Source organism: Ranitomeya variabilis, chromosome 5, assembly GCF_051348905.1.
Source record: "Ranitomeya variabilis isolate aRanVar5 chromosome 5, aRanVar5.hap1, whole genome shotgun sequence".
Classification (NCBI taxonomy): Eukaryota; Metazoa; Chordata; class Amphibia; order Anura; family Dendrobatidae; genus Ranitomeya; species Ranitomeya variabilis.
In genome coordinates, this window is record NC_135236.1 from 499,984,241 (window position 1) to 500,011,349 (window position 27,109).

General features: G+C 46.5%; 1 protein-coding gene across 1 annotated transcript in view; it reads right to left on the reverse strand.

Annotated features, from left to right (window-relative positions):
* Positions 1 to 25,803, reverse strand: part of LMAN2 (lectin, mannose binding 2) — a 30,079-nt gene extending 4,276 nt beyond the window's left edge. The window contains exons 1-7 of the mRNA XM_077265682.1: positions 25,463 to 25,803; positions 17,683 to 17,801; positions 17,476 to 17,593; positions 17,313 to 17,392; positions 15,928 to 16,089; positions 15,668 to 15,782; positions 14,458 to 14,577 (exon numbers count right to left, since the gene is read on the reverse strand). Coding sequence (XP_077121797.1) covers positions 14,458 to 14,577; positions 15,668 to 15,782; positions 15,928 to 16,089; positions 17,313 to 17,392; positions 17,476 to 17,593; positions 17,683 to 17,801; positions 25,463 to 25,601 — 853 coding nt within the window. The 5' untranslated portion in view covers positions 25,602 to 25,803. The remainder of the gene's footprint in view (positions 1 to 14,457; positions 14,578 to 15,667; positions 15,783 to 15,927; positions 16,090 to 17,312; positions 17,393 to 17,475; positions 17,594 to 17,682; positions 17,802 to 25,462) is intronic.
* Positions 25,804 to 27,109: the final 1,306 nt, after the last annotated feature.

Here is a 27,109-nt window from a genome sequence, read left to right on the forward strand (position 1 = left end):
TGCGGCTGAGAAAGTCCGCTTTTATGTTGTCTCTTCCTGTGATGTGCAGAGCAGTCAAAGATTGTAAATTCTCTTCTGCCATCCGGAGGAGACGATCTGTGATCTGCATCAGAGCCTCGGAGCGTGTCCCTCCTTGATGATTTATATAGGAGACTGCTACTCGGTTGTCTGAAAGGATCCTGACGTGGTGGCCCTGCAGATACATGAGGAGGTTTTTAACTGACAATTCGATTGCTAACAATTCTCTCTGATTGGAAGAGGACGATGAGTATGGTTCCCATTGGCCTTGCACTACGATGTCATCCATGTGAGCCCCCCAACCTGAGGAGCTGGCATCCGTAGTCACAACCCGGGATACGTCTATCATCCAGGGAACACCCGCTGACAAATTATCCCTATCCAGCCACCAACTTAGGGATTTGAGAGTTGCTGGTTCCAGCGTTATTTTTTCTTCTAATACACCCCTCAATATCCTATCCTTAACCAAAATCTCTTTTTGGAGGGATCTAGTGTGAAAGTGTGCCCACCTTACCGCTGGTATGCACGATGTGAGGGACCCCAACAGGGACATAGCTTGTCGCAGGGTCATAGAGGGTGTATTTACTGCTTTTAGTACCTGATGCTGAATCTGAGATAGTTTGTTTTCCGGGAGATAACACTGCTGTGTAGTTGAATCTAGCAATAAGCCCAGAAACTTCTGAATTTTTTGAGGCTGTAATCGAGATTTTTCAAAATTAATTATCCAGCCTAGGTGTTCCAGCGTAACCTTAGTTAGATTTAGTTGGGACAAACAGTGTTCTACCGAGTTACCTATTATGAGGAAATCGTCAAGGTATGGGACAATAAGGACATTAGATTCTCGTAAGTGGGCCATCACCTCTGCCACTATTTTTGTGAATACTCTAGGGGCTGATGTTATACCAAAAGGAAGAGCTCTATACTGAAAGTGATGAATAACTCCTCCCATTAATACTGCTACCCTCAAGAACTGCTGGAAATCCACATGAATAGGTACGTGGTAATAGGCATCCTTTAAGTCGACTACCACCATGAAGCAGTTTTTGAATAGTATCTTTATTGTCGAGCTGATGGATTCCATCTTAAAGGTATGCTTAACCAAAAAACTATTAAGATGTCTGAGATTTATAATGGTCCTATATGAGTTATCCGGTTTCTGAATAAGAAACAAGGGAGAATAGAATCCTTTCCCTCTATCAGCCTCTGGAACCTGTGTGAGAACATTTTTGGAACAGAGAGACCAAACTTCTTCTTCTAGAGCAGATTGCTCTAGGGGATTAGAACGTAAGGGCGTTAACATAAATTTATCCCGTGGGGTATGGCAAAACTCAAGAGTAAGGCCTCGAGAAATAGTATCTTGCACCCAGACACTATTCGTGATCTCTGACCATTCTGAACCAAAATGTAAAAGTCTGCCCCCCACCGGGGTTCCTAGTCATTTGTCCTCCTTCTTCCTTTCTTTTGAGGAACGACGGAACATATATCCTGTACCTCGTCTACGTCTGTCGTCCCACCTAGACCGATCCCTCGAAGGTGAAAAGGTACGCTTCCCTCCGCGACCGAACCTTCTTTTATTAAAGGGACGACGGTAGGACCCCAGCAGGTTGGGGAACTTCTTTTTGTCATCTCCCGCTTTCTCTAGGAGATCGTCTAAGGTGGGCCCGAATAGGTACTCTCCTTTACATGGAATGATACAGAGTTTTGATTTTGACTGTATGTCGCCTGGCCAGCATTTCAGCCAAAGAGACCTTCTGGCCGCATTCGAGAGACCAGCTGCCCTAGCAGCCATTTTGACAGAGTCAATAGACGCATCAGATAAGAAAGCGGCTGCTTCTTGGATCAGTGGTAAGGCAGTTAGGATAGAATCCCTTGATGCACCCTCTTTTAATTGAGTCTCCAATTGTTCCAACCAGACCATCATTGATCTGGCTGTACAGGTTGAAGCCACCGCAGGCCTTAAAGAACCGGCCGCCATCTCCCAGGTACTTTTCAGAAAAGTATCCGCTTTTCTATCAAGGGGGTCCTTAAGGGTCCCCATGTCCTCAAAGGGGAGAGAGGCGCGTTTGGCCACCTTGGCTATTGCCGCATCTAACTTAGGGGCTTTCTCCCAGTTGGTGACCGCAGGATCATCAAACGGATATCTGCGCTTCTGCGCTGGGGGCAAGGAACCCTTCCTTTCAGGTTTTTTCCACTCTTTATTGATAAGAGCTTGGATTTTTTCATTGAGCGGGAAGACTCGGCGTTTTTTCTGCTCCAACCCACTGAACATTATTTCCTCCTTGGAAAGTTGGGGTCTCGGTTCCGTTATGCCCATCGTTCCTCTGACCGCCTTGACTAATTTATCCACTCGTTCGAGGGGTAGACAGAAGCGGGCGGTGTCCTCATCTGAAGAAGAGGATGACGCAGCCGAATCCGAAAAAACTTCCTCCTTATCCTCTTCTACTGAAGAATCGGAGGGTACTGACCTCCATCCTGATCATCTCCTTTAAGCTGGTGGTCATAGTAAGGGATTCCTCCGCCACCTGAGGGGGGTAAGTAAAGCAATCTAATCCCTGTAGATATAATGCTCTCCCCCTCTCCCCTTTACTGAGACCTCACCGTCTGCTGTATACAGGGGCCACATAACTTTTTAGGGCACGAATCAGGTAGGGGAACCCCGCAGATTCCACATTCCCTGTGTTTCGCCTTCCCGGCACATTTCTTCCCCTATAATGGAACATATGAGGGGAATCATGTTACTGAGTGAACTTTCACGAAGATCACTTACCAGCGCTGCCCAAGAAAAAGTACCGGAATACGAGGGGGATTTCTCCTGGCTGATGCTCCAGACCCCTGTCTGGAGGAGCTTTTGTGGCCAGACTCACTACTCCTTTTGTCGCGATCCTTCTCTTTGGGCTTCTGGGATACCTCTTCCAGCACCTGCACGTGCTCGTCCTCCATCTTCTCCAAATATGAGGCCAGAAGCAAGGGATCACGATCCGGAGTTCTCTTTATAGCCCCTCCTCCGGTCAGCAGCTGTACTCAGCGCTCCCCTGCTTGATTATACAGGCCTCCTTCTGGTGCAGGCGGTAAACCGTGGGGCTCAGAACGCCGGCGACGCTACACCGGTGGGCGCCGCCATCTTGGATGCACTGCGCATGCGCAGGACCCTGGAAACCCGGAAGTGACTGCCGGCTCCTCCCCCCGACGTCACCCGGTCTCCCAGCGCTTTCCATCAGCGCTCAGAGCGGCGAGGACGCCGGACAGAGCCGCAGCACCCCCCGGGTGGCGTCCCCAAGCGCCGCCGCAAACCGAGACCCCGGCCACCACAGAAGGACAGGGGACATACTCACCTAGCGCTGCCTTGGAGACAGGACACCACTGGTGACCGCTCCCTGCTGAAATGCCGCCGGCATGCAGTCCTGCCAGGACCATCGCGACATCTTCCAGGAACACCGCACCGGCCGAGGTAGGAGACCCCCTCGCTACCTGAGTCGGCCGGCCGGCCTGGGATCCTTTTGTAAAATCTGCAGGATCCCGTCCCATTAGGAACAGGAAACCAACTGATGCATGCATGGGAGAGGTGCCGCCCTTTTGTATCTGTGGGTTTCCTGTTCCTAAAGGGGCGGATCCCCTCTCTCGTGGTGCTGTCATGGGAGTCCGAATAAAAGGATCATGCCTGAATACACTCACACAATGTCCTGTTTGCATTTGGTTAGAAACCAGATCATATTGCCATTGTCAAAATTGTAGCGAATCCTGTTAACCTCCTCATGACAGGGTGATATTCCACTTTAGTGTTTCCCTCCCCTTCTTCCAAGAGCCATAGCTTTTTATTTTTGCATCCACGTAGCCGTATGAGGGTTTCTCTTTTGCAGGACAAGTTTTACTTTTGAATGACCCAATTAATTTTATCATGTGATGCACTGTAAAGCGGGGAAAAAAAATCCAAGTACATTGAAATTGCAAAAAAAAAAAAAATGCAATTACACAATTTACCATGTTCACTATAAAACACACCTGGCAATATGATTCTCCAGGTCAGTACGAGTGCGCAGATACCAAACATGCATTTTTTTTTTTTTTTTTTTTTAAAGTGGTGAAAAACAATGCAGAAATTTGTAAAAAAAAAAACCAAAACAAACAAACAAAAAAAAACAGGATCTTTGGTTGCTTACCGTAAAATCTGTTTCTCGGAGCCTCCATTGGGGGACACAGGAACCATGGGTGTATGCTGCTGCCACTAGGAGGCTGACACTATGCACAGAAAAAGTTAGCTCCTCCCCTGCAGTGTACACCGCACCGACTGGCATTATGCACTTCAGTTGGTGAGAAAGCAGTAGGAGAAAAACAAAAAGGTTGAAACATAACCACAAACATGAGAACTGTAAACGTAAGAACAGTTATAGAATATAACACAACAGAAACTGAATAACATGGGAGGGTGCTGTGTCCCCCAATGGAGGCTCCGAGAAACAGATTTTACGGTAAGCAACCAAAAATCCTGTTTTCTCTATCGCCTCTCATTGGGGACACAGGAACCATGGGACGTCCAAAAGCAGTCCCTGGGGTGGGAAAAACAGACTTCCATCAGGTCAAAGGACTCACCACTGCCGCCTGCAGGATCCTTCTGCCTAGGCTGACATCCGCCGAAGCGTAGGTATGGACCTTGTAAAATTTGGCGAACGTGTGGATGGAAGACCAGGTTGCCGCATTGCAGAGACGTAGGGCGGAAGCCCTGTGGTGCACCGCCCAGGAGGCGCAGACTGCCCAGGTCGAGTGAACCTTTATCCCCGGAGGGGGCACTCTGTTCTTGACCTGGTAAGCCTCCAAAATTGCCGTTATGATCCAGCGAGCAATAGTCGCCTTGGAAGCCGGCAGGCCTCTGCGCGTGCCACCAGGAATGACGAAAAGAGAATCCGTCTTCCGGAAAGCGGATGTTCTATCCAGGTACATCCTCACTGCCCTGACGAGGTTCAGCTTGGTCCAGAGGATGAGTTGGAGCTGAGCAAAAGGAAGGTAGAATGATGCCCTCGTTGAGGTGGAAGGTGGAAACCACCTTAGTAAGGAAGGAAGGCGGAGGCCTGAGGACCACCTTGTCCTGGTGGATGACCAAGAAAGGAGGTCGGCAAGAGAGGGCCGCCAACTCAGAAACGCGGCGGATAGAAGTGATGGCCACAAGAAAGGCCACCTTCCAAGATAGAAGTGACAGGGGAACCTCCCTGAGAGGCTCAAAGGGGGGAAACCCTCAGAACGTCCAGTACCAGATTTAAATCCCATGAATCCACAGGGGCCCTGTACGGAGGGACAGCATGGACCACTCCTTGAAGGAAGGTCTTAACCTGTGGCCGAGAAGATACAGTCTTCTGAAAAAGGATGGAGAGCGCAGAAACCTGGCCCTTCAGGGAACTAAGAGCAAGGCCCGAATCCAGTCCTGCCCGAAGGAAGGCCAAAATGGAAGGCAAGGAAAGGGACCTAGGTAAAACGCAGTTGGACTCGCACCAACGGAAATAAGCCTTCCAGGTACGATAGTTAATCCTGGAAGACGAAGGCTTCCTAGCCTGGATCATGGTGTGAATCACCCGGTCCGAAAGGCCGGACGCTCTTAGAACTGCGGTTTTAACAGCCACGCCGTTAAACTGAGCGACCAAGAATTCGGGTGGCAAATCGTACCCTGAGACAGCAGGTCGGGCCTGTCTGGAAGGTGCCAAGGGGCGTCCGCAAGAAGATTGACAATCTCCACAAGCCAAGCTCTCCTGGGCCAGTCCGGGGCAATCAGAATAACCGGCACCCCTTCCGCTTTGAACTTTTTCAACAGCTTGGGAAGTTAGGGCAGGAGTGGGAATAGATAGGGCAGCACGAACTGCGACAAAGGAATGGCCACAGCGTCGACGCCCCCTGCGAGGGGGTCGCGAGACCTGGAGACGAACCGAGGAACCTTCCTGTTCATTCGGGAAGCCGTGAGGTCCACGTCCGGAGTCCCCCATCGAAGACAAATCTGATGGAAAACCTCTGGATGCAAGGGCCATTCCCCTGCCACGAGACCCTCGCGGCTGAGGAAGCCGGCGGCCCAATTGTCCACGCCGGGGATATGCACCGCGGATATCACCGGAACCGTTGCCTCTGCCCAGAGGAGGATCTTGGATACCTCGGCCAAGGAGCTCCGAGTCCCCCCTTGATGGTTGACACATGCCACCGCCGTGGCATTGTCCGCTGGATTTGGATAGGAAGACCCCTGAGAATCCTTTACCAGTGACGAAGGGAGAGAAAGATGGCCCGAATCTCGAGGACTTTGATCGGTAGAGAAGACTCCTGCGCCGACCACCGACCCTGAACAGTCAAGTGGCGAAACACCGCACCCCAGCTGAGCAGGCTTGCATCCCTCATCACCACCCGCCAGTGAACTGGAAGGAAGGACCTGCCCTGGGGCATGAGAGGTGACGTCGGCCACCAGTTGAGGGACCGCTTGACCCGGGAAGAGAGTCGGATCGGACGATCCAGAGAGAAGACAGACCTGTCCCACTGTGACGGAATGGCCTGCTGAAGAGGTCGAGAGTGAAATTGGGCGAAGGGAATCGCTTCCAATGTTGCTACCATCCTCCCCAGAACCTTCATGGCCGATCGAAAGGAGAGAAGCCGAGGACCCTGGAGCAAGCGTACGCCCCGACGAAGGATGGATCTCTTATCTTCGGGGAGGAAGACTTTGGTCTGACGAGTGTCGAAGAGCATGCCCAGAAAGACGAGGCGCTCGGAGGGAACAAGACAGGATTTCTTCCTGTTGACAAGCCACCTGAAACGGGCTAGAGTGTCGAGGACGATGGACGGGCTCTCGGGAGCCTGAGAAAAGGACGGAGCCTTGATGAGGATGTCGTCGAGTTACGGAAAAGATGGCTATCAGCGCCGCCGTGATCTTTGTGAAAACCCTGGGAGCGGTTGCGAGACCAAAAGGCAGGGCGACAAACTGGGAATGCTCCTGATGTACCGCAAAGCGCAGGAATCTGTGATGTCCTGGAAATGTAGGGACATGAAATTAGGCGTCCAGAACGTCTATGGAGTACAGAAATTCCTATGCCTCCATGGAAGTGATTACTGAACGAAGGGACTCCATTCCGAAAGATGCAGACGAACCCTTTTATTCAGTAACTTGAGAACTGGGATTGGTTCAAGTAGAAGCCTGTGAATCCTTCTCTTTCTGGAACGGGAACGATTAGCTCCACGCTGAGGAGAGAGGCGATGGCTGCAAGGAAACCCGGAACCAAAGTCGGGTCTTTTGGAGGGCGAGATTCGAAGAAACGATCCAAGGGATGAGAAGCTAAATCGATTTTGTATCCCGAGAATATCACTTCCCTGACCCATGCATCCTCCATCGCCATAAGCCAAACGTCTTTGAAGAAAGGAAAGCGACGGCCTAGCTTGGGATATGCGCTGGGATTTCAGTGAGAATCATGCCGAGGTACATCTTCCAGGTCTAGACCTGGTGGATCTTCCTTGGGAATAGCAGGAGAGCCAGGAAGAAGTGGACCTAAAGGAAAACTTCTTCCTATCTTGGCGCGCTTGCGACCTCTGCTGTAGAGGAAGAGGTCGACGAGGTTTGGATTGGGGGAGAAGGGAACTTGTCCCCCCCCCCGGTCGTGTCCTTAATAATTCGGACCAGTCTGGAACCAAAAGACGTGATCCCTGAAAGGGCAAGGTGGTAAGTGCCTCCTTAGAAAACAGGTCCGCTTGCCAGGCCTTAAGCCAAACTGTCGGGCGGATGGCCACGACATTGCTGGATGCCTGAGCGGTACGAGATGCGGCATCCAGCGAGGTAGAGACCAAATACTCACTCGCATGAGAAATCTGGTTGGTAAGCTCTGCTAGCTGTTCTGGTTTGGCCCAGCCAGAGTGCCTTGACGGAGTTGCTTTGCTCATTTGGCCACAGACTTTGAAACCCATGAGGAGGCAAAAGCCGGGCAAAGAGTGGACGCAGCCGCTTTGAAGGCTGACTTCGCAAAGGATTCTAAATGTCTACCATTAGATTCCTTCAAAGATGCTGCACCAGGAAAAGGGCCCGACTGTGTAGTCTGGAGACTGGCGGGCCCACGGAGGGAGAAGCTGTCCAGTTGGCGGTGCTACGGGGAAAAAGGATATAACACGCCGAGGCGCTGTCCTCTTTGAAAGCGTCTGGCCGGATTCTATCTTTCTCTGGCCATCAGCTCCTCGAACTCAGAATGAGGGGCGAAAACTTTGGAAGGTGGTTTGGACCGTCTAAACGAAACCGCCTGATCTGCGGGTTCCATAGCAGAGTCTTTGATGCCACAGGTCTGGTTAACTGCAGCAATGAGGTTCTGAACCATATCCCTCATGCTAGCGATTTGGTTAGAATCCAGCTTCAACACATCTTCCGAAGGTGCATCCGAGAACGCTTCGCCTGACTCAGGGGAGGAAGACCGGGAAAAAAACCCTCAGACCAGCATTCCTGTCTAGATCCTTTGCGGCCAATCTTGGTAGACTCGGACAGAGCCTCCTGTGACCCGCTGGCCACAGCGGAAGTCGTCAGGGGCAACCTATCAAGCACAGACACTAGGGTCTGAGACACTTGGGTGAGATCGCAGGGATTGGGACAGAGAGGAGACCCACCCTGGGATAGGGAACTCACTCTCTCGGACAGCAGGGGTGTCCAGGGCGGTGGGCACCGTGGAGCTGTTGCAGTCCTGACAGAGGGAGGGAAATCTGCATATGTAGGGCGAACATACAAAGTGACGGACCAAAATAGCAGAAGAAGCAGGAGGACAGGAGCGTTCTCCCTTAGAATTAGACATGGTGCCAGAGGTTGCCAGAGGTTAGGGGACGGAGGCAGAGGGAAGTGTCAGTCTGCTGTGTAGAGATACTCACAGCACATGTCCTGTAGCTTCCAGGCTGTAGAGGAGCAGGTCCTGCAGACAGATGCACCGCTGGATGCGATGACCCATGGCGACGCCAGAGGAACCATAAAAGACGTGCTGGATGCTGCACCAGGAAAAGGAGAGCAAAAGGCCCGCTATAAAAACCGGAAGAGGAGCGGGGCCGACAGCGCAAGCCTGGGACAGGAAGATGGCGCCGGCTGTAGAGCGGTGGCTGGTTAGAAGTGGGCGGAGACAAGCGCACACACCAGGGTAACCAATATGGCGCTAGTTGTGGGCACTGCTATGGGGGGCGGAGCTAGGCGCCCTGCAGGAAGAAGGTACGGGCGGGAGAAAGCCCGCACGAAGGAGAGCAAATGGAGGCCGGAGTTACTGCGCTAGAGTAGGCCCGAGAAGCCGGGGCCTAGATTAGAAACCGGCGGCCGTCGCGCCTGAGTAGGCCAGAGAAGCCGGGGCCTAGGTTAGACGCCAGCGACCGCCTGAATGAGAGGAGGAGGCGAATAAGCAATGGCCGCAGCGAACATCTCGCCTGTGCCTCTGAAAAAGGTAGCCCCTCAAATAGCGTCGGAGCCCGCGTCCAGGCTTGGGGGGGGTATTGAGGGGGCCTGAGCAGGGCTAAAAGTGCTGCTGAAAGCCCTGGTATTTCCCCTAGGAAAAGGCTCCCCACCTCCCTAAAGGGAATCCCCTAACTTAAAGGTCCTGAAGGAAATAGATGGGACACCTTCTAAATACTCACCTTCTTCATCTGTATATCTTCTTCCGGAAAAAAACCTGAGGAAAAGGAGAAATATACCTCATTATTCCAGATGCAAAAAGACATCCTGAACTTGCTGGTGGATGTCCTCGTCTCCTCCAACCGACAGGCTCTGGTGGGCGAGGGGGGGGGGACGAAGCTAGGACCGGACTTCTGAGCACGCTTGTGTGCTAGGATCTTGGTCCTGCTGGGGGGATCTATGAGGATACGGGGTGGCAGTACATGCCGTACTCATAGTCCGCATTGTGGGATTACAGGTGTGACTGTTCACACTGTATCCCTCCAGAAAACCTGAAAGAAAACTACGCACATTGAGGTAGATAAGGGTCTAATGAAAGACCCGTGTCCACCTCCTACTGACACTAAGCTAAACTGAAGTGGGGTGTACACTGCAGGGGAGGAGCTAACTTTTTCTGTGCATAGTGTCAGCCTCCTAGTGCCAGCAGCATACACCCATGGTTCCTGTGTCCCCCAATGAGAGGCGATAGAGGAAAAAAAAATTAAATAATTTTGCTTGTGTAGCAATTTTCCAAGACCCGTAAAGTTTTCATTTTTTCAGGATATGCGGCTGTGTAAGACCTTATTTTTTGCACTAAGCTTACGTTTCTACCGAAACCATTTTGGAGGTAGATATGATGTTTTGATCTTCTCTTATTGCAAAAAAAAAAAAAGGAAAAAAAAAAAAAGAAAAAGCCAATAAATGCAATTCTGCAGTTTTGATTTTTTTCTTATTATGCCATTTTACCAATAGGATTAATGTTATATTTTGAAAGATTGCACTTTTACGAAAGCAGCAAAACCAAATATGTTAAACCAAAAAGTAGAAGTAAAAACGGCCAGGTAGCTGAAAAAATATGCAAACTTTCTTAAGTGGATCAGAGCAATAAAAACATATAACATAGGAGAATAAGGCACAGAAAAAACTCCCCCTGCCCAAAAGAGACAGAGTCAAATAGGATTACCGTAGCTCTGAGTCATGCATACACAATGGTAATAAATCCATCTATGTATTTAAAATGTTAAGGGACAGAATACATGTAATACCTCAGAACAGACATGGGTGGATCAAAGCTGAAGTGCATGTGCAATTACGGTTAAGCCATATTACATCAGTAAACAATAGATGGCATCACATAACGTAAATCACCTGATAGGAATTGGAGGGAAGATCAGGTTATTTACATTATGTGATGCCATCTATTGCTTACTGATGTAATTATGATTTGATTGCACTGTTACCTCTGTTGTCCAGTTGGACTTATACCCTTCACGACCTACGACATATACACACACACACACACACCATAAGTCGTGTATCCCCCTTTGATGTGAGCTTGCCGAAGCACGCATGTTTTCTGGCACATGACACCTGACTTAATCAGCTGTAATGTGCCCAAAAGAGCCCCGGCAGAATCGCGATCCACCAGTGGCTGGTAACTAGTTAAATACTCGCGCTTACTGGAAGTGCATCATAAGACCCGGCCCATCAGAGCCCGTTACATGATCGCGGGGTGCCAATAAGTTGCCCTGACAGTCAGGGGTCTGCAGAAGACCCCTGTTCTTGTCACCGCTGAAATGCTAAGGATAGTGTTCATAGCAGATGATTTTTGCTACACATAGCAAGGTTGAATGACACCTGGGCAATGCATGCGACTAGTTTCTCCATACAGAAGGCGTCTTAAAGCGGTCATCACCAAAAAAGGCTTTTGTAGCAAGTATTTACTAGATTTCAGTAAGTGTGTTCAATACTTTTTCCCTGTGTCATTTCTCATTATTACACATAACTGAATTTATGGACATCTTTAGTTTGATTTATTTGCCTGTGTGGATTGGATGGGTTGTTACAGACATATGGTGAGAATTTCATGTCAATAGCTCCTGTAGAAATCTATTTACTTAGAAAATTGGTGACGTGTTTCAATACTTATTTCAGCCACTGTATGTCCAATATGGTTTAATTGCACACACACTTGGAGCTGCGATCATCTGATTGCTTGTGCTATACATACCAGTTCATTTTCGTTGCTATGTATAGTGAAAATCACAATGTATAAATGCCAGCTACAGGCTGTCTATCACAGTCAAATAGTCATGACAAGCACAGAGGTCATCAGCAGATCCCCGGGCTGTCATGGCAACCTATGGGTGCTCAGTGATCACGTCACAAGCGCGTTGATAGGCATGTAAAATGATGTGCCCCCCTGCCGGTGAACGTTAAATGCTGCTGTCGAAGAAAGCAGCATTTAACAGGTTAACAGCCGCAGGTGGAGTGCTGATTAAGGCTACTTTCACACTTCCGTCGGTACGGGGTCATCGCAAACCGTCGGCCCGACAGACGTTGTGCTAAATTTAGCACAACGTGGGCAGCGGATGCAGTCTTACGACGCATCCGCTGCCCAGTGTGATGAGTGGGGAGGAGGGGGCGGAGTTCCGGCTGCGCATGCGCGGTCGGAAAAAGCGGAACTGACGGACAAAAAAAGTTGAATGGAACTTTTTTTTTGTCCCGACGGACCGCAAAAATACGAAGCATCCGTCGCACGACGGATGCGACGTGTGTACATCCGTCGCAATCCGTCGTCCATTGAAGTGTATGGCAAAAAAAATGGATCCTGCGGGCACATTTGCAGGATCCGTTTTTTTGCCGTAACGAAAGATTGCGACGGACCACAGAAGACGGAAGTGTGAAAGTACCTTAAATCAGCCATCATTTGCAGGGAAAGATGCAGGCTCGATGTGCGAGCCTGCATCAAAGTCAAAAACATGTTATAGGACATGTATGTCAAGTAGGGGTTAAAGAGGAACTTTCACCACTTTTTACAAGATAAACTGGCAGCATCATTGGAAAATGGCTTAAAAGCTCAATTTGTCTTTTCCTTTATTTCTTATTTCCTTTAAGGAGCGATTAGCTTGTAATGTCGAGATGCTAATTTCCCCTTCAACTAAGGAGACATTAACAGAGATTCTTCTCTGGAACAGTTTACTTTATTTTGTATGATGGTGCCCAGTCATAAAAAGGTAAAAAATAGCGAACACCCCCAGAAATGTTCAGAACTGGCAAGACTAATCTCAGTGCCAGCATTTAGTGTCATTACAAGTGCCAGGGGAGGACAATTGCACTGTGTCATTACATTCAACACTGTGGATCTATGCCAGGCTTCAGGGAATAGTGCTTTAGTACCTGGGATAAGAAAAAAAATACGTTAAAAATCAAGGTACTTGGCGCACAAATTGACCAATTGGTGACAGCCCAACAGCCAGAAACAAGGTGTACCCCTTTGTTGGGACCCTAGCATGCCTCTATCAGGCTAAAAGCCTACAATTTTAAGAGCAAGTAGGATCCAGCTCTAATTAAAAAATACCTTAGGCTGATGGGAGGAGTGTCAGTCTGTGGGAGTGTAATGGCTGTTGGGCTCTCATGATTTGGACAATTTGTGCGCTAAGTACCTTCATTTTTAACTTATTTTCTATAGCAAAAATGCAGTTCCAATTTCATATATTCAATGTTCGCATATTATAGCATTTCAGAGTGCAGATGTTTTTTTTTTTCCAGCTTCATTGACTTGGTCGTCTCAGCTTGCACCTGTTCACACTTGTCCTGTTCTGCTTGGAGGTGCTGGTCAGTCTTTTTGATATTTGCAGTACCTGGTACAGATGCAGAGTGGGATACGTGACACACTGCTCACCCTCCAGTCTCCTTTCCCTGCACGGATATGACATTACATTGTAAATGACATGACAGTGCTGTGAGATAAGAGCTGCAGCATGTAAGCAGTGTATCACATACCAGGGATAGATGTAAAGTTTGGTATGGGGGTATTATTCTCGGATACCTGAAATAGTTCCAGAGCTTTGTAAGCAAAGATACACAACACCACTGTCCTCCTCTGGTGCTTGTAATTACATTAAATGTCAGCAGTGAGATCTTAGTGAGACATAAAAGTCTTACCAGATCACCTTCTCTGAGAGCATTTTTTTCCTTGTATGAAGCTGCCTACTTATGATTGAGCACCATCATACTGGGTAAAAAAGCAAATACCCTCAAAAGAATCTCTGCTAATGCTCCCTTAATTGAAGTGAAAATTACCCTCTAAAAACTTTATGAGCCAATATCTCCGCAATGGAGGTGAAAAAAAAAACAAAACAAAACTGCATTTTATCATGATGTAGCCAGATTATCATGCAAAAAGTGGTTCTAGGTCCTCAAACACCATATCACGAAGACCTAAGTTTTCAAAGTATGCCATTTATTCTTTGCCAATGCATTTAGAGGCGTTCTAAGAACACAGACTGAGCGATATGGTATAAAGAATAATTGGACAGTATGACCTACACCACAGAATTGCTTGTCTGCACTCTGGGGAGTACTTGCGGTAAATGTCAATTTTTTTCACATTTACACGTTTTCATGCCAAGATTATAGCGTTTCCAGCTCAAATTGATATGCAGTCCCATAGTGTAGGTCAATCTAATAATAATAATAATAATAATAATAATAAACAATCAGAAGTGATAACCAGTCCTGAATAAAAGGTGAAATGTAACCTGCAGTCAAGTGACAAATGGCCACATGTGCAGTCACTTTGCAATGAACATTAGAAAATGGAGACAGTCAAGCCATTCAGCCACGTGCCATGAACGTCAGAAGCCTGGTATTGACTTCCTTGCGATGCACTAAATATAAAAATATTGAAACCTGAAAAAGTATATTTTATTGTACTGTTCTTGGATCCATGCATATGCTTTGTGTGCCATGTATACCTTTCTTGTATGGCCACACACACAATCACGCATTAGAATATTATATATTCTGATATAATAACCCACCTTTAGGAGACTTCAGGAGGCTAACACTGGGCTCTATTTTTGTCCAGTCGATATTTTCATCATCTGGTGAATGCTCTACCATAAGCTGGTATAACTTCATGGAAATAATATCATGATTATCTAGAAGAAATAAGATAAGATTTAAGGTACATCTGTCAGCGTTTATGCACAAAAATTTTACATTACTAAATAGACTTCTTAGGCATGATGTGACTTGTTATTTACTTTGACAATATATTTCAGAATGGTTGTATAATCCTGATAAGAGATTTATCCTAACATTTATGAGTATTATGGACAGCTGCAGCTTGCACTGAACAATGTGAGGTCAGCAGCAGGGAGGGGGGGCACTGAGGAACAGTCAATTAAGGTACCGTCACACTAAGCGACGCTGCAGCGATAGCGACAACGATGCCGATCGCTGCAGCGTCGCTGTTTGGTCGCTGGAGAGCTGTCACACAGACCGCTCTCCAGCGACCAACGATGCCGAGGTCCCCGGGTAACCAGGGTAAACATCGGGTTGCTAAGCGCAGGGCCGCGCTTAGTAACCCGATGTTTACCCTGGTTACCAGCGTAAAATGTAAAAAAAACAAACAGTACATACTTACATGCGTCCCCCGGCGTCCGCTTCCTGCAATGACTGAGCGCCGGCAGTAGCAGGGCACAGCGGTGACGTCACCGCTGTGCTATGCTTTCACTTTCACTTTGCGGCGCTCAGTCAGTGTGGGAAGCGGACGCCGGGGGACGCATGTAAGTATGTACTGTTTGTTTTTTTTACATTTTACGCTGGTAACCAGGGTAAACATCGGGTTACTAAGCGCGGCCCTGCGCTTTGTAACCCGATGTTTACCCTGGTTACCAGTGTAAAATATCGCTGGTATCGTTGCTTTTGCTGTCAAACACAATGATACACGGCGATCGGACGACCAAATAAAGTTCTGAACTTTATTCAGCGACCAGCGACATCACAGCAGGATCCTGATCGCTGCGTGGTGTCAAACTAAACGATATCGCTATCCAGGACGCTGCAACGTCACGGATCGCTAGCGATATCGTTTAGTGTGACGGTACCTTTAGGCTAGGTGGGCAGAGAATGGTAAAAGATTGTACAGACATTCTGACAGGGATAAATGCAAAATGCAGTAAATGCAGCAGTTTTATCAGGTCTAAGAGATTTAACTTAAATGCTTCCTTCTTGCAGAGTTCTAACCTGATAAGTCTCCAGTTGCTGCAGTTGCTCCAAAATAGTACCCTGTTGGCAACCGCACACCCGATATATCAACACAATTCTTCCATTCATTTTTCCCTTCAACGTCAATCATGATCTTCAGCAAAATAAAACAAGTTAACACATAGGATTACCATCATCTACTTGTCTTTACACATAGCAACACACAAGCAATGCCATGATACTATATATCTTCACTGGCAAGTAAAGGATTTGTAATCCAAATATTACACTTTTCTTACCGTAAGACGTCCACGAGAGTATCGAATGGCTAGAAATGTGTCATGGTTGCTATTCCGAACATCGGCAGTGCAGCCTGCTAGTTCTACTGTGCGCCCATCTTTGCCATGGTCATACTCCAAGGAGCCATTGTTTACCATGGCTGAGATATATGGAAAGACACGCTGAAAAAAAAAAAAAGTAGAATATTTTAGAGACCAGTTTCCTGAAATTAGTTGGAAAAAAACAAAACTGTTTAATAAGTGTAGTGACTAGAATACATAATACAATTATATAGCCCCATGCACTCAGTGGCACTTTGTATCTGGAAATATTTAGATACCTGCTGGTGACTGGTTTGAGCATCAATGCCCTTATTACCCTGGTATGATTTTGGTGCCAAGGATGTCTGAATGGTTTTATATTAAGTTTATGGTGCTGATTAAAAATAGGACTTCACTTTTGCCAGATTGGATTTAGTTTCTGAGATATTTAATTGTTAATTACAGTAGAATTCTGGCTTCAAAAAGTCACTTTTAAAGCATTATAAGCCTACAAATTCATGGGGGGGAGGGGGGAACGTTTCTCCTTGCAGAGAGTGACATGTCATGACGTACCAAGGTGAGGAGACTTAAGCCTTGCAATGCTCCTCTGGGAAAATATGCAAATTGTCTCTTCAGAGAGGAAGAGGATTATAACTCTAGTACCACCTTTTGGAAGTGACAATCCTACAAATCAATGTGGACCCTTTAACAAGCCTTGTTACATGACTTGGGATAAAAGCTGGAGTTCTAGTCCTCTCCCTCTCCTGTGTGCGCAGGCTGATAGCATTTCTTATGGACATGCAATACTCCTTTAACCAGGTGGCCTAAAAGAAGGTCACCTGCGTGCAACAGACAAGGGCTGAACGTGTTTCAGAAGATAGCCATTTTCCACTGCTGAATAAAACACATATGCTGTTTTTTTCATTGGGCAAGGGTAAAGAAACAGCGGTCAGACAATCAACACCTTTTTGGAAATATCTCGCATGTGACATTTATTTGAGGGCATATGCTGGAAATAAACATCCTTTGCTTTACTGCCCTTGCTTTGTTGTCGTGAGGCAAGAAATGGTGTATATGCAAGATTTCTGTAGGAATTGGGAGGACATCCTTATTCTCGGGAACATAAACCTGGCTGGCATTATGGCGCAACCACCTTGACTTTTCAGGACGTCTCCACCTGCTTGACTGCACTTATAGTGTGAGTTTTGGAAAAACTAGGCTACTGGTGGAAGCTATAGAAAGCACTGGACATGACTGTAGGATAGTGGTAACAGTTAGTGCAAAGGACATAAAACAACACACTGATTCTACTTAAAGCAATGATTTGATTTATGCATCAAAATATTTACCAACTCCACACTCACCTCTGTTGTTTCATCATTGGGGTAGGTATCTACAAAGACTGCCAAACCATGAAACTTGTCGTGGTTTCCAAACACGGGTCCTTAAGACATATAATACAATCATTAAGCGTGAAATCATTAATGAACAACATGAACAGAAAACCATCCCCAACAGAAACGTCACCTGGCTGTAGACGATCCTTTGCATACCACAGGGCAAAGCCATCTCCATGAAGGTTCTTTTTTCCTGTCCCATGGATCCGGAAATGTATATGCAACTCCCAGTCCTTCAAGAAGCATGGCTGTGGAGGAAAACATTATTTATACTAGCTAATACAATTTACCATACCAGTGTTACAATCAGCTATTAAAAAAAGACAACACAACTTACCATACTATTCCAAATGGAACCCTCCTTGCTCCGCTCATCTGGTGTCAAGCGCACATACTGACTTGTTAGCATTGTGCTGCCCATAAAATCCCATAGTGGCATAGAGCTGGAACCCACCCCTACAAAACAATGACATTATTGAAGCAGGTCTGTAATTTCAGGTGACTTTTCAGAGTAAGCATTCATGTGTATACATTAGGAGTAACACCATTTCTGACCATTATGACTTCTATCCTGCATTTTCCACCAGCTTCAACCCTACAGACTCTCTAATTTTGAGTGTCTTCCATACAAAATACACATAAAAAGAGCTCTGTGGTTCTACAGTGTCTGGGTAGCATATATTCAGAAGAAGCAGCATGTAGGACATTATTCAATAGTACTCAGCAGTGTAGCTGGGTATCCAGCAATGGGATGAGATTAAACAACACTTGGTAGAAAGCAGCACAGTCTCTCTGTTTTTCAATCCCACTGCTCCTTCCTCTCCTTTCTCCACCGGCTAACAGCTGGCTATAATCTGCACCTGTTTGACGACCGCCTGTCCTGTTATGGCCAAGATGAATTTAAGCTGATTTTCAGAGTGAATAATGAGTTTAACAGACAGTGAGAAGAAAGAGGTTCATAAGTGGAGAGAGAAACAGATTTCCCTAAAGAAATATACTACTAATATTAGTAATTTTGAATGCTATGATTCACATTACCATATTATGACCTTACCAAACTATTCTTCAGGACAGCATGATTGCAGTGATACCAAACTTGTATAGTTTTTATATTTTTGTGTTTTTTAAAAAAAAGTTCTGAACTTTTCTATTTTTCCCCTTCATTCTACTCTGTACGAGGGCTTAGTTTTTTGGTTGACGAGTTGTCGTTTTTTTACTGGTCTCGATTTGAGGACCATACAATGCTTTGATTACTTTTTAATGCATTTTAACGGGTTCTGTAGAGGCCAAAAAAACAGCAATTATGAAAATACGTGCAGGTTCAATAACTTTAGATTGTGATAAATTGTACAGATGTGATTATACCAATTATTTATTTTTTTACAGCGCTGCAGTCACTGAGCTCAGCAGCTTTGACTTTGTAGACCAAGGAAGGTTGAGTAAAAAGCAGTTTGTTTTTTTTCATAACACAACTATACTAAAACCAGAAAAACCCTTTAACTTCTTTACATTTGTATTTAAAAAATGGGGCAATTTAAACTTTTTATTTCACATTTTATTTCATGTTTTACTTTTAGTCTATAAGGACGGAGGTTGGTTGATTGCTCGCACACTATAATGCAGTAATGCATAACATAATAAAAGTAATGATTTCCTATGGAGACTAGCCACCTAAGATCATTTATGTTGCTGCTTTCTCCTTTTCCCGACTTTGTGGCCTGTTTTGTTCCCCAAAATGATGACTTCAGTCGCATGCGGAGCGCACAGGATTGTGTGAACATGTCTCCTACCTTTCCTCTGCAGTAGGTTGGACTAACACAGGTGACATCGAGAAAAGGTAGGGCACCAAGTATGGCATACGTCAGAAAAAGTCAGACAAATGTAATGTTGGGTGTGGTGCGTCACTTTAAAGAACATACTCCACCTCCCCACTGGAGCACACAATAGGATGGTATTTGCAGCTCACCTTAGAGGCCCAGTGATTGATGACGGCTCTATTGTACTACTGAAGACCTCCATAAAGCAGAGTAGTAACACTATGTATCCTGATAAGACTGCCTGCACTTCCCCTGACACTCCATCTTTGGGGTAGGGGGCCATACTTCATTACTGCCAACTAATAACCGATTTCTTTGTCAATTGACTTTCTCAGCTGACAAAGTGCTCCACCTTGCTGTACTGTGTATGACTGTAAGGAACTGTGCTCCTACAATATATATGCCCTCTGCAAACATTTTTAATAGTAAAAATGACTAGAACATGAAAAAAAAAAAAAGATTTATTCGGTTCTATATGCCTACAATTAATTAAAAGTCAGCAACAGCCCAACTTAAAATGCAGTACCCAGGGCAATAAGTCAATAGCCACGTGAACCCAGGGAGTTCAAGCCTCTAAAATATCCAGTTTACTGGTGGGGCAAAACTTTAAAATACTCAAATTATACATTTGCTTTAAAAGCATTTTTATTCTTATGCAAATTTCTTATTTAGCCCCCATGACAGGTGTACGAGTGAAAGATGAGGAATATTTAAAGAGGACCATTCACCAAATGTTTCATATTGAGCAGGACAGACGATGTAATAGTGGCTGCAGAGCAGAATTAAATAGTTTTTTTCTTTATTTTGCCTCTCCATTTGCAGAGATATTATCAAAGTATTTGGCACCTAACGAATTAAGAAAAAAAAAAATAATTGAGTACAAGTGGGCCTAAGAGTTTTCACTGGGGGCGTGTACTTCTTCCCCGTGTATGATGCTGACCAATCATAAGCAGGTACCAACACAAAGGAAAGAACACGCCCCACCATAGCTTAAAACAGATTCTCAGTGTGTGAGATGTATTGCTATAGCTCTGATCTCCTGGTCTAACCTCCTGCATGAGTCAGTGTGCTGGGAGGGGCTGTGCAGCTGAGATTAGCTGTGTCATATTCCAAACCCTTCTACCTGCTCTCCTGATTTCAAGTGTCAGTAATCACACATCTGTATGCTGTGCTCATGCAACTTGTAACTGCTCTGCAGTGAAATCAGGGGAGGCAGTTATTACACGTCACAAAGGAGTAATCTGCCTGCTCTGAACTATTCCTGTGTGAGATATAATGAGGGGTAGTACAGCAGAGGTGACGGTGCTAGGAGAGCTGACAGAAGGGCTTGCAATGTGGCACATCTAGACTCAGCTGCACTGTCACCCCACACTGACTCATGCAGAAGGTTAAAACAAGGGATTTAGTGCCCTCTTATTACATCTCATACAGTGAAATCTGCTCTTAACTATGGTGATGACGTGTCCCTCTTTCCTTTGAGTGTTAATGCTTGTTAATGATTGGTCGTCATCATCATGAAGGAAGACCTACACTCCCCAAGGGAAAACACTGATACCACCCACTTGGCCTTCAAACTCATAAAGCAGTTCTCAGTTATCTGGTGTAAAATTACTTGAAATATTGCACAATTTTGAGCACTTGTAGCTATGAAAAGAAATGTGCAACTTTTGTCATTATTACTCGTCATGGCTAGTTTCAACACCTTATTAAAAAATGGACAAAGCTTTGCCTGAGAGAGAGAGTAAGGGTACCGTTACACTAAACGACTTACCAACGATCACGACCAGCGATACGACCTGGCCGTTATCGTTGGTAAGTCATTGTGTGGTCGCTGGGGAGCTGTCACACAGACAGCTCTCACCAGCGACCAACGATCAGGGGAACGACTTCGGCATCGTTGAAACTGTCTTCAACGATGCCGAAGTCCCCGGGTAACCAGGGTAAACATCGGGTTACTAAGGGCAGGGCCGCGCTTAGTAACCCGATATTTACCCTGGTTACCATTGTAAAAGTAAAAAAAAAAAAAAAAAAAAAAAAAAACAGTACATACTCACATTCCGATGTCTGTCACGTCCCCCGCCATCAGCTTCCCGAACTGACTGTGTCAGCGCCGGCCGTAAAGCAGAGCACAGCGGTGACGTCACCGCTGTGCTTTGCTTTACGGCCGGCGCTGACAGTCAGTGCGGGAAGCTGACTGCGGGGGACGTGACAGACATCGGAATGTGAGTATGTACTGTTTTTTTTTTTTTTAACTTTTACAATGGTAACCAGGGTAAATATCGGGTTACTAAGCGCGGCCCTGCGCTTAGTAACCCGATATTTACCCTGGTTACAAGTGAACACATCCCTGGATCGGCGTCAAACACGCCGATCCAGCAATGACAGCGGGTGATCAGCGACCAAAAAAAGGTCCTGATCATTCCCTACGACCAACGATCTCCCAGCAGGGGCCTGATCGTTGGTCGCTGTCACACATGAGATCGTTAACCCCTTCACCCCGGAGCTTTTTCCGTTTTCGTTTTTCGCTCCCCTCCTTCCCAGAGCCATAACTTTTTTATTTTTCCGTCAATATGGCCATGTGAGGGCTTATTTTTTGCGGGACGAGATGTACTTTAGAACGACATCATTGGTTTTACCATGCCGTGTAACAGAAAACGGGAAAAAAATTCCAAGTGTGATGAAATTGCAAAAAAAGTGCAATCTCACACTTGTTTTTTGCTTGGATTTTTTGCTAGGTTCACCAAATGCTAAAACTAACCTGCCATTAAGATTCTCCAGGTCATTACGAGTTCTTAGACACCTAACATGTCTAGGTTATTTTTTATCTAAGTGGTGAAAAAAAATTCCAAAGTTTGCTAAAAAAAAAAATAAAAAAATAAAAAAATAAATTGCGCGATTTTCCGATACCCGTAGCGTCTCCAATTTTCATGATCTGGGGTCGGGTGAGGGCTTATTTTTTGCGTGCCGAGCTGGCGTTATTAATGATACCATTTTGGTGTAGATACATTCTTTTGATCGCCCGTTATTGCATTTTAATGCAATGTCGAGGCGACCAAAAAAAGTAATTTTGGCGTTTTGATTTTTTTTCTCGCTACGCCATTTAGCGGTCAGGTTAATCCTTTGTTTTTATTGATAGATCGGGCGATTCTGAACGTGGCGATACCAAATATGTGTATGTTTAATTTTTTTTTAATTGTTTTATTTTGATTGGGGCGAAAGGGGGGTGATTTGAACTTTTATATATTTTTTTAATATTTTTAAACAAATTTTTTTTTTAATTTTGGCATGCTTCAATAGCCTCCATAGGAGGCTAGAAGCATGCACTACACGATCGGCTCTGCTACATAGAGGTGAAGTACAGATCACCTCTATGTAGCAGAAAGGCAGGTGTACTTTGAGCGCCGACCACAGGGTGGCGCTCAAAGCAATCGGCCATCAACAACCATAGAGGTCTCAAGGAGACCTCTGGTTGTTATGGCAATGCACCGCTGACCCCCGATCATGTGACGGGGGTCAGCAGTGCGAGCACTGCCGGCCGCTCGGCCGGGAGCGCTAGTTAAATGCCGCTGTCAGCGCTTGACGGCGGCATTTAACTAGTTAATGGGGGCGGGCGGATCGCGATTCCACTCGCGCTCATTGCGCGCACATGTCAGCTGTACAAAACAGCTGACATGATGCGGCTTTAAGGTGGGCTCACCGCCAGAGCCCACCTTAAAGCAGGGGATCTGCCAGCTGACGTGCTATTCCGTCAGCTGGCAGAAAGGGGTTAAGCGGGATCGTTGCTACGTCACCAAAAGCGTGACGTTGCAACGATATCGTTAACGAAATCGTTATGTGTGAAGGTACCTTTAGGAGTTGTGGCCAATTACACACAGTAGGGTAATATCAATTTACGTCACAAAAGCTGCGTAAATTACAACAGAAAAGCATTCAGTCCTTTGGTCTTGGGACTGCAGGGGGTCCCAGAAGTCAAACCCCAGGCATTCAGCAAGTTAATTGCTATTGATGGGGGTTACTTCTAATATAGTAAGCTTCCCCTAATGCCACAAGGAGAAGCAAGGTCCCTGAAATCTTGTATGAGATACGTGCAAAGACTTCCAATTTAGGAGTCCCTGTGCTTAACCATCCTCCAAACTTTCACCAAGTGAATAGGACCCATAATAGAATTAGACTTATTTACTCCGACCAATTATCAGGAAAGAGCGTTTCCCAATAAACATCTGTGTAAACAAGCTGCCAATCACCTGCAAACAATCAGTACATGGTTCTCTGTGCATAGGCTGACCGCCTCTGCACAGAGAACCATGTACTGATTGTTTGCAGGTGATTGGCAGCTTGTTTACACAGATGTTTATTGGGAAACGCTCTTTCCTGAACTGTTCTCAGCAGCACGTTCAGTCTGCACAATACTATATATGCAGAGAATGACGATATCTAAGCAATATTTAACGCCTTAATGCCCCGCAGCTTTTTTCAGTTTGGTGTTTGTTTTTCACTACCCTTCTTCCCAGAGCCATAACTTTTTTTATTTTTCCATCAATATGGCCATGTGAGGGCTTGTTTTTTGCAGGACGGGTTGTACTCTTGAACAACACCATTGGTTTTACCATATCGTGTAACAGAAAACGGGAAACAAATTCCAAGTTCGGTGAAATTGCAAAAAAAGGGCAATCCCACAATTGTTTTTTGTTTGGCTTTTTTGCTAGGTTCACTAAATGCTAAAACTGACTAGCCATTATGATTTTCCAGGTCATTACGAGTTCTTAAGGGGGTGATTTAAACTTTTAAAAACCTTTTTTTTTTTTTTTTACTTTTTGCATGTTTCAATAGTCCCCATGGGAGACTAAAAGCTGCCATAACCCGATCGGCTCAGCTACATATAGGCGATGATCAGATCACCTACATGTAGCTGAATTACTTGTTATGAGCGCCAACCACTGGGTGGTGCTCCCAGCAAGCCAGCACTGACAACCATAGAGGTCTCCATGAGACCTCAGGTTGTCATGCCAACACACCGGTGATCCGCGATCACGAGATGGGGGTCACCGGTGTGCGTATTTCTGGCCCGATGGCCGGAAGCGCGATTTAACTGCTGCTGTCAGAGTTTGACAGAGGCATTTAACTGGTTAATAGTGGCAGGTGGAACGCAATTCTGTTCAAAACAGCTGACATGTTACCGGAAAGATGTCGGCTCACCGCTGGAGCCCACATCGGCGTACTATTTCACCCGATAAGTATGCCTGATGTCGGTAGTGGGTTAAGAGACCCTGTCAGCACAGAATAACTGTTCAAACCAAGTGCAGGCACTCTGTGCATCATGGAGGGGCCAATGATTTATATACACCTTCCCACCTGCTTGCTTTCCATCTCTCTTGACCATCCTCTAAGTTTATAAAGCCAGAGGTGTCAATCAAAGAGGGGAGGGGGGGATTGTTGGAAATCAAGCAGGTAGGACGGTGTAAAGAGGTTGTCCACTACTTTTACACTGATGGCCTATCATTAGGCTAAGTCATCAATGTCTGTTTGGCTGGGATCCGGCACCCCGGCCAATCTGCTGTTATCGGTGGCCACAATTACTTCCTTGCGGAGCTGGCTGTCTATTTGTGTCCGGGGATTGTTACTACACTTCTGCCTCCTCCTATAGTTTTGAATAGGAGGCGGATGTGCAGTACCCTACTGCGGTCACTACACTACCAGGGGATGGAGCCGCAGCCGAGTATTTCCATGTGGAGGCCGCCACCGATAACAGCTGATTGACAGGTCCCAGCCAGACATTGCTGACCTATCCTAAGGATCAATGTAAAAGTAATGGACAACCTCTTTAAATGATTGGCTCCACCATGATGCACCGAGCGCCTGTACTTGGTCATTCTGTGCCGACAGTACCTTTAAATGTCTTTACACCTAACAAATGCGCATCTGGATCATTCATCAGGTGATTGGCAGCCTGTTAACACTGGCCAATAATTAGCCGACAATCGCTACGGTAACCTTACTGCCATACCTACAATTCCAGGTTGGACACTGGTGTGAGAGCCTCATGCACACAGCAGTGCAGTTACCATGACTACCACGCACCAGAGAATCTGACTGTTCATGAGAATTTATGTTTAACTTTGGTTCCAAACTTGTTAAAAAGTGATGTTAGGGGCCACTGCAGCCAATCGGGTCACTGCTTTCATTGTCTAACCTTTGGTAGAACAATAAGCCCTGCAGTGTGATAGGCCACAGGAGGGGAGACCGGAGCCATACACTCTGCCCCAGAGGAGGACTATGTGGCGCACAGCTAGTGGCGCTTACCCTGGTACGGCTTAATAAGAGAATGCTCCCTCTTCATGTGCTCACTGTTACCGTCCGTGAGATCGGCACTGGCCCTATGTGACAGGAAGCCCAGGAGCAGTGAGTGCAGGAGAACAGGCTTCCACACCGCCGCCATCATCGCCAGCTCTCGGCAGCACGGCGCTTCCGTGTACGTCACTTCCGGCGGTTCCTTTGCCCACCCCAGGACTTCTCTGAACGCGACATGCGGCCACGTTATAAATCTGGGACCGTGCCTGACACTGGGGGCTGTACACTTTGCGTGCTGCGGGCGGCTGAGCGCCAGTCAGACAGCGCCAGCTTAGTTTCAGACCGTCAGCGATAATTTGCCCTTTATAAAAATGGCGCGTAACGTAACTGAGGGCTTGTTCAGCAAGTAGCTGCATGTGATCGCCAGGGAGTGATTCTGCTGGATTACAGGGCTGGCAGTAGGAAGCCATTTTGTTGCGGATATTCGTCGCAGTCTTTCGACGGATTTGGTCGCCATAAAAATGGCGCCATCAGCAAATATCTCTGGCATCGCTTGTCCTTGATTGTAAGACGAACACTTTGCTCTCTAGTGTCTGGAACTTTTTTTTTCTGTCATGTCGCTAGCCAATCAGTGAAGCGCAAGTAATCACTTCCAACCAATTGGAATCTTAATCTTTGCTGTGGGCTAAAGCAGCCGCCAGTGCTTCTGTGGCTCAGTATGTGGCGCATTCTATGGCAGTGGGTCACAGAGTTCTTGCTTTAGCTGCACTCTCATTATTAGTCTCCCACATGATACCAGTCACGTTGTACAATAATTATTTCTGTATTGCTAAATTCTGTCGTGCTGGAAACTGTTTCTATAATAAAGGGAACCTGTAAGCAGGTTTGTGCACAGTGTCAGGTTGGCACCGTTAGGCCAGGCTCACACTGCTGCCAGCACCTGGGACCAGAGTGTGCGGCTATATAGAAATACATGCAGCTGAACACTTTGGTCCTGAGTGCCTGGACTTGATGCGAGAAACTAGTGCGATTTTCTCGCATTGAACTCGCAAGTGTGACACCGGCCTTAGGTTACTGAGCAAAATCCTGCTGACAGGTGTCGAGTTCCTGCCTCTGCACAGGAGGAATCTTGAACCACCTCCGCTGCTGTCTCCCATTCTTCTCCAGCTGCAGTGGAGACTGCTCAGCAGAGATGTCAGTCCCAGTGCCTGGCTCAGACAGATACTGCACGTTTGGTTACTGCTGCCCTTCCAGGCTCAGCCATTATAACCAGTACTGTTGGGCGGCGAGCAGGCGCTCCTGGGACTAAGTCCTGCTTTTCTCCTTCTGAGCATGCCCAAGGGAAGACCTCTCATTGGAGGTCGAGGGTCACATGCTCACGTCCTGTAGCAGCTCCTATTGTTCCACTAGGAAGGTCCTGGAGACCTACAAGTATAAAAGGTTCGCATGGCTGCACGGCCATACACTAGTATCATTTGTGTTTGGCTGTTGCCAGTGGATACTCTGCCACTCAGTATATAAGTGGTATATAAGAGTCAGGATATAAGAGTCTGTTTAGCTCTGGGGCTGTACACTCAGGCAGGCAGCTAGCACCAGTGGGGGCAATTAGCCTTGGGCGGTTAGCACAGAAGAGTTCCAGAGCAAGCACAACCCTAGTTA